The sequence below is a fragment of the Vulpes vulpes genome, chromosome 3 (genome assembly GCF_048418805.1).
Source record: "Vulpes vulpes isolate BD-2025 chromosome 3, VulVul3, whole genome shotgun sequence".
Classification (NCBI taxonomy): domain Eukaryota; kingdom Metazoa; phylum Chordata; class Mammalia; order Carnivora; family Canidae; genus Vulpes; species Vulpes vulpes.
Window position 1 is genome coordinate 98,856,964 of NC_132782.1, and position 13,047 is coordinate 98,870,010.

The 13,047-nt window shown below is 38.3% G+C and overlaps 1 protein-coding gene across 1 annotated transcript in view; it reads right to left on the reverse strand.

The window, feature by feature from the left end:
• Positions 1–355: 355 nt before the first annotated feature.
• Positions 356–13,047, reverse strand: part of LOC140598303 (phospholipid-transporting ATPase ABCA3-like) — a 72,421-nt gene continuing 59,729 nt past the window's right edge. The window contains exons 8-12 of the mRNA XM_072753692.1: positions 8,181–8,368; positions 7,340–7,510; positions 6,779–6,969; positions 1,035–1,108; positions 356–638 (exon numbers count right to left, since the gene is read on the reverse strand). Of these exons, the coding sequence (XP_072609793.1) occupies positions 519–638; positions 1,035–1,108; positions 6,779–6,969; positions 7,340–7,510; positions 8,181–8,368 (744 nt within the window). The 3' untranslated portion in view covers positions 356–518. The remainder of the gene's footprint in view (positions 639–1,034; positions 1,109–6,778; positions 6,970–7,339; positions 7,511–8,180; positions 8,369–13,047) is intronic.

Genomic DNA, 13,047 nt, shown 5'->3' on the forward strand with positions numbered 1-13,047 from the left:
CCCCATAAATTTTGATACTGATTTCAATTAGACTTTTTTGTTACAAAATTGGTGTGTGTATATGGGTGTGTGGGTGTGCATATATATCTATGGGAAAGAGGATTTACCCCCAGGCTTTATGATCCTCTTATGTATAATTCAGCTGCTAAAACATAAAGGTTTTACTCTTCAGGGTGTCCCATCTGACAGCTCCCTCATTTCTGGATGTTTCTGTCCAAACATTCAAAATACTCAGGAATAGATCCTTGTCCCCACCTTGATAAATGCTGCTCCTTCATGTTTCTAGCATAGAAAATGGAAATTTTACCAAATACCTTTAGATTTGCACAAGCAATCCATGTAAGTCTACAAAGAATTGACATATGGTCCCCTTTGGGGGAGTCTTTATTACATAAATATATGTATATATACAGATATACACACAGAAATGCCCTTCCATGTATCCAGGTGTAGAGAGTACTGAAGAAGACAGCATAGTGTCACTAGTTAGAAGTGAAACTCGTTGCACCTTTTTCTCATTAAACTTCTATGTTTTCTTGTTTAGCAAAGGTCATGAAGACTTCTTCCAGTGTTATCTGACTGATGGAATAGTCTTCTAAATGGAATTTCTTGTTAGCCTCCTCCAAAATACCAAACACCTTTAATAATGATAGCAATAAAATGTACAGTTACCACTGCAGCCATCCCCTCCAGTGCCCAACCCAGATGAGCCTCTCCACCACTTCCTCCAAGTCCTACCAAGTTATTGTTTAATGACAAAAAGCACAGAAGGGGGAGATGAGAAAAAGAAATGATCATTAAGAATCTGCAAGGAAGCAGTTCTCTGGCTCCATTTTCTTCAGGGGGACAAAAAAAAAAAAATCTAGAGGTGGAAATTTGAAGCAATTAAACTCTAGGAACAATTGAAAAGTAACCTAAAGTCTCTGCTCCTTCTATAACATTAGGCTCCCATTCCACACTACAGTCCCAAACACTTCCTACCATTAGTGCTTTCTTAGCATGTAATATTAGAAAAGCATGGTTGCTACAATCACCTTTCCCCAGCCATTGTCCTTGCTGGGAATGTAGTAGTTAAGGATCCCTTGGTTCTCATGTTTTAATTCACTACCTAGGAAAGGACAGATAGATGAATAATCTTATACATTCCATTTTAAAATTCTAAAATATTCCTACATCAACTTAATTATACACAGTAGAGGGTGAATAAATTTGGCAAATAAAAGAGGAACATCATCCAAAAGCCCACGTCTTTCGTATATATGTGATATGGTTAATTCTTTCAGCAGGCTTTAGTCACACACACAAAAAAATGTTAGTTCATATACACAGTTTAAAAAACTTGAGCCTCTACAATGCTATTGTTACTACAAACCAAGTCTTGATAATATGAACTGGCAGGATTTTCTTTCTGGTTGTGTGATTATGTATGCATGTACAGTGTATTTGCTGGGGACTAGAGCAGGACAAGGCTTACTATTCACATGCCATATGAAAGAGGAAATCACACATATAAATCTGCAAAGTCAGGCTGTGTGTTCTTATTTCTTTTACAGGTGAATAAGAATCCACTAGTGGAATGAGGGAAGGAGTGGGGTACCCATTTCAAATTCAGAACAAACAGATGTGCTTATAGGAGGCTCCCTTGCATTACACCTTTCTCTTGCTGCTTTCAAAATTCTGTTTTGTTTCTGACATTTGGGAAATGTATTACAATGTGTTTTTCAGTTAACTTTTTTCTACTTCAACTATTTGGGGTCCTTTGGGCCTCACAAATAATGTATATCCATATCCTCCTCAAGTTTGGAAAGTATTGTCATTCTTGCCGTAAGTAGACTTTCTGTTCCCTTTTAACTCCCATAATGCATATATTTCCATTACAATGTCCCATAAATCCTGTGGGCTTTTTTTTTTTTCTATCATTTTGGGTTTTTTTTTTTTTTTCATCTCTGAATCACTTCAAATGATGTATCTCATAGTTCCTGATTATTTCATTTGCTTGGTTGAGTTTGCTGTTGAAGCTCTCTATTGAATTCTTCAGTTCAGTCATTGCATTTTTCAGCTCTAGGATTTCTGTTTGTTTGATGGTGTGTATTCTTGTATTTTTCATTTTGTTCATGTATTGTACAACTAATTATGTTTTAGTTGTGTGTTCTTGTAGTTTGATAAACCTCTTTTTTTAAAAAAAGATTTTTATTTATTCATGAGAGACACAGAAAGAGAGGCAGAGACACAAGCAGAAGGAGAAACAGGCTCCCTATAGGGAGCCGGATGTGGGACTCCATCCCAAGACCCCAGGATCACAACGCAAGCTGAAGGCAGATGCTCAACCACTGAGCCACCCAGGTGTCCCTCGCTAAATAAACCTCTTTAAAAGGATTATTCTAAATTCTTTGTCAGATAGTTAAGAAACCTCTCTTTAGGGTCAGTTATTGGAGATTTATTAGTTTCTTTTGGTGGTATCATGTTTACCTGATTCTCTGTCATCCTTGATTCTTTGTGTTTGTACTCGCACATTTGAGTAAGTAGTCTCCTAGACCTTATAGGTTCACTTCATCAGGGACAGACCTTCATCCATCAGCTTGAGGTAATGGACTATTTATATTTATGTGGTTGCTTCCATGGGCAGTCAGTGCTTGTTATCAGGGCCTTGGTTTGGGTGGGTCCAATGCTTGTGCTCTAAAGTAGGGGGAAGAGGAGAGGCTGTCTGGTCAGATAGGGCCAATGGCTCAGCTCCACAGCTGGGCAGAGCTATTGGCTGGAATCTCTGACAAGACACTGATGAAAGTGAGGCTGTAGGATGGGCTCCTTGGCTTCCTGGGTTCTCTGGCCAGACTTCCTAGTTGGGCAGCAGTTGGTCAGGACTTTGCATTTGCTTCTCCAGCAAGCAGGGCTGTAAAATAGGTTTCACACCTGGCACAGCTTGTTGGCTGGGGACCCAAATCAGGAAGAAGTACCCTCTGGCTCCCAGAGGCCAGACATAGCACCAGCTCAGCTCTGCAGATGGGTGTAGCCACTGACTAGAATCTCTGCTCCAATGCCAGTACAAATAGGAATGTGATCTGCTAAAATCTGAGTGCTGGTTGCTTTAAGTACCACCCACCTTCTCTGTCCTATGTGATTCCCTGTGGTAAATATCCTGTGATCCCTGTAAGGTGAGACTCAAGTGGGCCTACCAGAAATTGTCCAGCAATACTGGAGAACCTAATATTCACCTTTGGCTCTCTTTTTCCCACTGAAGAAAACATAGGCCTAGGTGGGCCCTCTCAATGTGCCAGCCTGGGGAAAAGGATGATACAGTCAGTATGTAGCTGCTCCTCTTATCCTTCTAGTGTGATCCTTCTCAGTCTCTATTGTCCAGGAGGCTGCTTTAACCTCACTCCCAGATTTTGGAATTTTCACAGTTGTGTCTCATCTATGGATAGTTGCTAGTTGTTGTTCTTGTGACTGGGGCTGAAGTCAAGAATGACCTATATTGTCATCTTGATGACATCACTCAATATTATAAGTTTCTAAGTTTCATTCATGTTGTTTCATATAGTACTAATTCACTCATTTTTCCTTTCTGTACAGTAATCTGGTATATGATTATTTCATAATTTATTTCCATTCACTTATTCTCCATGGGGTGCTTTTAGTGTCTGAATATTGTGACTATCACTAATTTAAAGGTTATTTACTTATCTCGTGGGATAAGTAGATGCAAAGATCTAAGGTATACTTGAAGGTGGAATTTTTTTGGGTCATTGCTCTTTTTATAATTGGTTGTACCAATTTTGGTTTCACTTCAGAGGTGTGGAAAGTTGGAAACAGTGTACCCCTGCACTTCAAACAAGAAAAAGTTGGACAAATTGCAGATTAATGGCTTTTCTTTAACTCATCAGTTCTGTGATTAGGCAAACAATGGGCAAACAACTAACAATATGTGGGGAGAGACAGGCACCCGCAGGGAAAAACAGGATGAAAGAATTTGCTTTTACAAGGCAGGCATTGATGGATGCCATAGAGTAATAAGATTTTGCTAAAATTTTAACATATTGCTAAAAGTTGTGTATTACAGCTAGCATAAAATCATGGAGACCATTCTTTTGTTTTAACCTCTCTTAATTCAGTTTGTTTTAGTAGTTTTTTTTTTATATACAGCAGAGTTGGAATTTGCTTGTTAGCCAATCTGAAAAAATATTTTTTATTTAGTTCGAGTTAAGCCTTTTTATTAGTTGATTGATTGATAGTTCCAATATGTTCTGTAGCAGGCCTCCTACACTGTTCTATAATTACATGGAAATGGAAATGCATAGATCTGTACGCATAGACATGTATGCAATAGACATGCATAAATGTATGCATAGACATGCATAAATAAACACACATATTCCCATATGTGGTTGGTTCTACTTCCTGTTATATTTGTAATATACCAAAGGTTTGTGTTTTTGTTCTAATGAATAACTCCTTATTAATATCTTTATGTTAGTATCCATAATCCCATCTTTTTGAGATAATTTCTGGTCCCCTTTATGAACAACATTTTCTGTGCTAGTGATCTCTTAGTTCCCTCTGCCAACATGTAATTTAAAGCAATATTCTATCATGTACAGCTGATACCTTATATTTAATAATCATATTTAACTTACCAAATGTTTTTGCCTTCTTCCCTTGTTTTTGATAATTGTATTATACATGCATTTATAAAATACATATCAATTATGTGGTATTTTATCACACAAATACCCTTCATTTAGCCCTTACATTTATTCAACGTCCACAATTAGTTCTTATGCAGAAGCTTCTCCAACCATTTCTTAGTTGATCTGAAATTTTTTGTTTGTATATTCTTCAGAAAAGACTGATGGGAATAATATTCCCTGAGTTCTTATGTATTCATGGCTGTGACTTTTAGTCTTGAAAGTCATTTTGGTTGGAGGAGAAAACCTTGCTTGCTTTTTTCTTTCATTGAGTATCTTAAATATCTTAGGTGCTCTCCTAGCATAAAATTTTCTTGTAATAAAGTCTGTGCTCAATCTGATTTCATTTCCTTTATATATGACTTGTCTTTCTGTCTGAAAATCCAAAGGTCCCTCCTTAATTTATTATTAAAGTGCAATAGTTATATTAGACTATTCATTGGCATTAATGATTTGAGATCAGTTTTTTGGGGGGAGCCTTATTGACTTTTCAATTAGGTTTTATTTTATTTTAAGAAATTTTCTTGGTAGTATTTAATATTTATTCTATCCTGTGACATTTTTTTCTTTGTAGAATATTTTTATGATTGTGTTTATTAATATTCCCTTCTTTCTTACTTTCCTTCGAATGCTTGTTTTTTGTTATGTAGTATGTAATAGTTTATTTATTTATTTATTTATTTATTTATTTATTTTTGTATACATTTTTTTGGAGTTCAATTTGCCAACATATAGCATAACACCCAGTGCTCATCCCATCAAGTGCCCCCCTCAGTGCCCGTCACCCAGTCACCCCAACCCCCTGCCCACCTCCCTTTCCACCACCCCTTGTTCGTTGTTTATATTTTTGTTTGATGTTTTCCTCTTTTCCTCCATTCCAATATCCATTTCCCTTATACTTCCTATACTATTTGTTCCTGGTACTTAATTGTTTCTGAATTGTTTACTTTATTTATTTTTAAAGATTTTATGTATTTGAGAGAGAGACACAGCACGAGTTGGGTTGGGCGCAGAGAGAGAATGGGAGATGCAGACTCACTGAACAGGGATCCCAGTGGAGAACTCCATCCCAGGACCCTGAGATCATAACCTGAGCCAAAGGCAGACACTTAACTGACTGAGCCACACAGGTACCCCTGAATTGTTTACTTTAAAAAATGCTGTTAGTTGTCTTTCCATATCTCTTTGTTGTCTAGTCACCTAATTTCTTAGTCCTTCCTAAGATTTAGTATTTTCTGCCATGCAACCACTTACTCTAAATATTTCTCGTTCCTCTGGTAACCCCCACATAGAAGTGGATATTCCAGCTGTCTTTCCATATAATATTTATTTCAACTTTTTAAAGGCCAATATTTATATATGGGTTCCACATCAGTTCCTTTTTAATTCAGTCATATTTGAACAGCTATTTGCTCAAAATAATGTCAGGAAGAATGTACTTCTGTTGGTGGGTTGGTTTGTTTGTTTTCTGTGAAACTTCTATACATATTTTTTATTGGAGTTCAATTTGCCAACATATAGCATAACACCCAGTGCTCATCCCGCCAAGTGCCCCCTCAGTGCCCATCACCCAGTCACCCCAAACCCTTGCCCACCTCCCTTTCCACTACCCCTTGTTCATTTCCCAGAGTTAGGTGTCTCTCATGTTTTGTCACCCTCACTGATATTTTCACTCATTTTTTTTCTGTGAAAACTTCTTAACACAACTAGGCACAAGAATTTTTTAAGAATAAACATTAAAAAGGATCTCAGGGTACCTGGTGGCTCAGTTTGTTAAGCATCCAACTCATGATTTTGGCTCTGGTTATGATCTCAGAGTTGTGAGACTGAGCCCTGCATTGGGCTCCACGCTCAGCATTGGGGCCCCCTTAAGATTCTCTCTCTCTCCCTCTACCCACCTGAATTATGCACTTCCCCCTCTAAAAATAAAAAAATTAAAAATCTAAAACAATTAAAATGATCTCAATATGGAAGATAATAAATTTCAAGAACTCAGAAGAAATAGTTATTGGAGACCTATGCCATTTGGGGGGTGAAAACAACTAAATATTATTTAACCCATGTCTAACAAAGTTAACCTAACCAACCTAATTTACCTGGGAAAACTGTTGCAATGTACTTTTTAAAATCCTCTAAAGTTTTTTCATCTGTATCCATCTTGAACTTAGCCTTCAGGGTGTAAACATTGCCAAACTTGTTCTTGAGGTGCTGAGGGCTGCCCAGGCACATGAATTTTCCCTTCACCATGATGGCCAGCCTGGTACAGAGAGCATCACATTCCTCCATACTAGCAAAACAAGACACCAGAATGATGTAAGGCTGAAAAGATCTCCACTGCAAGACATTCTGTAGCTCAAATTTCCAGTATTTTATGACTCTTTTTAAAACAGAAAGTTGCATTTGCCCATCATCAACATCATGGAAAGTGAAGATACTTTCAAGTTCAAAGAAGTTGAGGATCAAATTCTCAAATGGAACAGATCCTAAACTTTCTGCCCTCTCCTCTCAGTGAGAATTCTTGGTTATTCCATTCATTAGGATCAAGAGGAGTTCATATTTAGAAAAGTTTACTGTCCAATATTACAAGCCCCAAATAATACCTCTCATAGCCATGAAAACACTTCCAACCCTTAAACAAGCCTCGCAATAAACCACACCTGTGAGAGGTAATGATGATGACTTTGTCACTTTCACGTGCCCTTGTTACTCTGTTCCAGAGCAGGCGCCGGGCCTCTGGGTCCATGCCAGTTGATGGCTCATCCAGGAAGATGACTGAGGGCTTTCCCATTAGGGCAATGGCATTACTCAGTCTACGTTTGTTTCCTCCACTTTATGGTCAAGGAAGGAGACAGAAAACAGAAGCAGAGATTAAGTTACATTATAGTAATTTAATACATCAAACATCTATTTAATACATATCATCTTTTACAGAAAATAGTTTGCCTATTTCCAAAATGCTGAGTCAGAGAACAAAGATACTAAAAATGCTGATTACATGCAGCTCAATCAAGGCACCAGATCTAAAACCACATGTATAAATCAAATCATTTTCATTTGAAACATAGAAACATGTTTCATTTGAAACATTTTGCTTACAAAATCAATTTTAGCTATGTTATCAGTGAAATTTATATTTTTTTCTTGAGATTCCTAGATACACAAACTACATAGAGGCCACATCAATACAAAGAATCTTACATTTGTCTTTATTTGAGACACACAGAACTATAGAGGTAGAAAAATAGTCTCGTTGCAATTCAATAGCTACAGTTCTGATAGCACCAGGATTTTGAGTTCCATCCCTGCAAAGGGAAGATGTAATACTGTCTAGGTTTGCTTTACTGCTGGCATCTAAACATTGTCAGGGCATTAGATTGCTTCACAGTAACTGCCACTGTTTGGAACTCTGGTTAAACTGTGGGCACCCATTCCAAAAAGCAGAAACATAGGAGATTCATCAATATTGTCTGCAATGAGAACACCAGTATAATATCTCACCTGTAAGTGTAAATAAACTTGTCAGCATAGGGTTCCAGATTCAGTGATTGCAACAATTTATTCACATATTGTGTAATCTGGGTCTCAGGAACTCCCCACAACCTGGCATACATGACCATTAGTTCCCGAGCAGTCATGTAATCCAGCAAAGCATCGAACTGTGGACAATAGCCAATTTTTGACCTTACCTGAAATAGAATAACAATGGGCACAGTTCAACTATCTTACTGAACATATAGTAAATATGGATAACGTAGGAGACCTGTAGTTCTCCAGCTCATTCCTCTAAAGGTTAGAATCCACAGAGTTTTTCTAAAGAATTTCTCCTCCAGTAACTATAGAATCATTGTGTCTGGAGAGTATTATCAGGTATTGGAACCACAAGTGTGCAAAAGTATGGACTTTTCTATGATGTTATCTCCCTATATATGGCCATAATCATCTATTACATAAATGGAAAAATAATTTTAAAATAGCAGTGCACCTATTTACATAAGTATATTCACCTGATGAAGCAGAATGAAATAGAGTTTAGCCTACCACTGGCTCAACCTTTACTCATAGTAAGCCTAGAGGAAATTCTGATGACCATAAAAAGTAAAAGAGATCTAAATCACTAGTCTGACACACACTGTTAATAACTGGATGGATATTTTTGAAATTTGGGATCTTGGGCAGCCTGGGTGGCTCAGCAGTTTAGCGCCACCTTCAGCCCAGGGTGTGATCCTGGAGACCCAGGAGAGTCCCACATTAGGCTCCTTGCATGGAGCCTGCTTCTCCCTCTGCCTGTGTTTCTGCCTCTCTATCTCTGTGTCTCTCATGAATAAATAAATAAAATCTTTAAAAAAATAAAATAAAGAAATTTGGGACCTTATTTTCTCTTATAAGACTTCATTGGTTTGGTCTCAAGGGATGCTAGGATATCATAGCCCAAGATTGTCACAGAAGGAGAGGCTAGAAAATAATATTTAGGTTCAGCTCAGTGACATCCTATTTTTGGTAGTGGTAGATAGATGGGCAATAACTGGAGTCTTCCATAGCTCTTTTATATGCAATATGACTTTATGACCATCATTTAAAATGTAGGTAAGTAAGAAATAAAAGGCATCCAAATTGGTGAGGAAAAAAAAAATGTAGGTAAGTAGAATTGGGATCCCAGCTTTTATTTCAGTCATTTATTGATGATAAAGGAAGACAACATATTATAAAAATTTTATAATATTCAGACAAAATATCTGACTAAAACCTAAGTTAAAATCAACAATAAAAACAATGAATATTTTAAAAATATCTAAACTTTATACACCTTAAAACAAATTTTTAAGACTACATTTTTAATTCAGGTGTTGAGAACTCAATACATCTTGCAAAATATTTTGAACAACAAATATTTTGATGCAGTGAGAGGCCATTTTAAACAATGAAAAGGTAATAGTTAAATAAATAATCAGTTAACTCATAACAATATAAAAAAAACCCACAGATTTAGCAGATTCTGGGAAGATGGTAGAGTAGGAAGCACCAACTATCTCCCCATCTAGACAACAGTTACACTGGCAGAATCTGACTAGTAAAATATCTGGGAGCTCTGGAGTCTATTGAAAGCTTGGAAATTCCAAGCAAAGATTTGTAAATTGTGGTTAATTTTAATCAATTTCAGCTTTTAGTGCACTAGCACCTACCATCTTCCATTCCTAGCACTATGGTAGCATCTGTTCACATATTCCTGGAGCAACTTGTATAGAGCTAGGGGAAGTCAGCTGGACTAAAGGTATCTTGTCCTCTAAATATTTGGCACCTGTACTCTGATTGCTTATTGATGCTTCCTTCACAAACAGGAAAGTAGAGTCCATTCAAAGGAAGAAAATAAGTCAATAGACAGTATCCCTGAGGAGAACCTGACAATAGACCTGTTGCACAAAGATTTTAAAAGACTTTCTTAAAGATGATCAAACAACTAAAGGAAGGTATGTGGAGAAAGTAAAACAAAAAGATGTATAAACATAATGGAAATTATCAGTAAAGAGGTAGGAAATCTAAAAAGAAACTAAAAGAAATTCTTTTACCATTAAGTACATTAACTGAAGTGAAAAATTCACTGGGGGGATTCAAAGGCAATTTTGAGTAGCCAGAAGAAAGGAAAAGGAGACAAAAAGTATAATGGAAATTACTGAGCCAATGAAACAGAAAGAAAAAGGGTTAAAGAAAAGTGGATAGAGCCATGAAACCTGTGGAACACTATCAAGTGGATGAATATGCATTGTTAGGGACTCAAAAGAAGAGACAGGGACAGAGAGATTTCTTCTTCTAGTTGAAGAAATGATGACTAAAAACTTCCCAAATTCAATGAAAGATGTGTATATGAATAATCAAGAAGCCAAATGAACTCCAAACAAGATGAATTCAAAGGGACGCACACCAAGACGCATTAAAATCAAACTTTCCAAAACCAAAGATAAAGAGAGAATTTTGAAAGATGTAAAGAAAAGGCATGTCACATACAAGGGATTATCAATAAAATCATAAACATATTTCTCATTAGAGACCTCATAGGTAGGTCAGAAAGTAGTGGGCCAAAATAGTCAAAGTGCTAAGTTTTTGCTAAGTGCAAAAGTTAAGAGAGTTCATTAATACTAGATCTACTCTGCAAGAAATGTTAAAGGGAGACCTACAAAATGAAATAAAAGGACACTAGAGTATAACTCAAAGCAGTATGAAGAAATAAAGATCTCAATTAAGGAGTTTATATATGGGCAATTATTATTAATAAAAGCAAATATTATTGTAACAAAAGTTTGTAATTTGTCTTTTCTACATGATTTAAGAAAACAATACACTTTCTAAAATTACTAGTCAAAAAAAAAACAAATAAAATTACTAGTCTAATAGTTACATGTTATTGCAATTTTGTTTTTTTAGGCCATATTTTCTACATAATTGAAGAGACTAATACATTTAAAATAATTATTAAAAAATAAAATAATTATTTGTTCATGTTTTTGGTCATAAAGATGTAATTTTGTGACATCAACAAACAAAAGGAGTAGGGACAGAATCAGGGAAATACAAATCAAAACCACAATGAGATACCACCTCACACCAGTGAGAATGGGGAAAATTAACAAAGCAGGAAACCACAAATGTTGGAGAGGATGTGGAGAAAGGGGAACCCTCCTGCACTGTTGGTGGGAATGTGAACTGGTTCAGCCCCTCTGGAAAACTGTGTGGAGGTTCCTCAAAGAGTTAAAAATAGACCTGCCCTATGACCCAGCAATTGCACTGCTGGGGATTTACCCCAAAGATACAGATGCAGTGAAACGCCGGGACACCTGCACCTGATGTTTATAGCAGCAATGTCCACAATCGCCAAACTGTGGAAGGAGCCTCGGTGTCCATCGAAAGATGAATGGATAAAGAAGATGTGGTTTATGTATACAATGGAATATTACTCAGCCATTAGAAACGACAAATACCCACCATTTGCTTCAACGTGGATGGAACTGGATGGTATTATGCTGAGTGAAGTAAGTCAATCGGAGAAGGACAAACAGTGTATGGTCTCATTCATTTGGGGAATATAAAAATAGTGAAAGGGAATAAAGGGGAAAGGAGAAAAAATGAGTGGGAAATATCAGAAAGGGAGACAGAACATGACAGACTCCTAACTCTGGGAAACGAACTAGGGTGGTGGAAGGGGAAATGGGCGGGGGATGGGGGTGACTGGGTGACGGGCACTGAGGTGGGCACTTGACGGCACAAGCACTGGGTGTTATTCTATATGTTGGCAAATTGAACATCAATAAAAAATAAATTTATGAATTAAAAAAATAAATAAATTGAAAAAAAGGAGTAGGGACAGAGCTATAAAGGAGCAGGATTTGTGTTATTGAAGTTATCCTGGTATAAATGCAAATTAGAGTGTTACAAATTTAAGATGTTAAATATAATCACCATGGTAACTGAAGTAAACAGGTACAGAAGATGGACAAATGGATATGAAAAAGGAATTTAAACATTTCACTGAAAAAAATCAACTAAATGCAAAAACAGACCACAAATGCAGGAAATAAGGGAAAAAACAGCAATACCACATATAGAAAACAGAGAGCAAAGTGAAAGAAGTGAGTCCTTTCCTATTAGAAATTACTTTAAATGGCTAGGAGGGGCAAGATGGCGGAAGAGTAGGGTCCCCAAATCACCTGTCCCCAACAAATTACCTAGGTAACCTTCAAATCATCCTGAAACTCTACGAATTCCGCCTGAGATTTAAAGAGAGACCAGCTGGAATGCTACAGTGAGAAGAGTTCGCGCTTCTATCAAGGTAGGAAGAGGGAAAAAGAAATAAAGACACAAAAGGCCTCCAAGGGGGAGGGGCCCCGCGAGGAGCCGGGCTGAGGCCGGGGCGAGTGTCCCCAGGTCAGGAGAGCCCCGTCCCGGACAAGCAGGAGCTGCACCAACCTTCCCGGCGGAAAGGGGCTCGAAGGCAGTTAGAGCAGGACCCAGGAGGGCGGGGATGCCCTCGGGCTCCCTGGGACACTAACAGGCACCTGCTCCCCGGGAGAGTGCGCCGAGCTCCCTAAGGGCTGCAGCGCGCACGGCGGGACCCGGAGCAGCTCGGAGGGGCTCGGGCGGCGGCTCCGCGGAGGGGGCTGCGGGGCGGGAGCGCGAATCCAACAGCGCAGGCCCCGGAGCGCAGGCCCCGGAGCACAGGGCGCCGGGACACAGCCCAGGATCCGGCCTCCCCCCGGACAGGCAGAGGCGGGGAGGGCCCAGGACAGCAAGGACGCTCCTGCCTGGAGCTGAGCAGATCAGCGGCCCCGCCCCGGAGCCCCCAGGCCCTGCAGACAGAGAGCCCCGGAGTTACTGC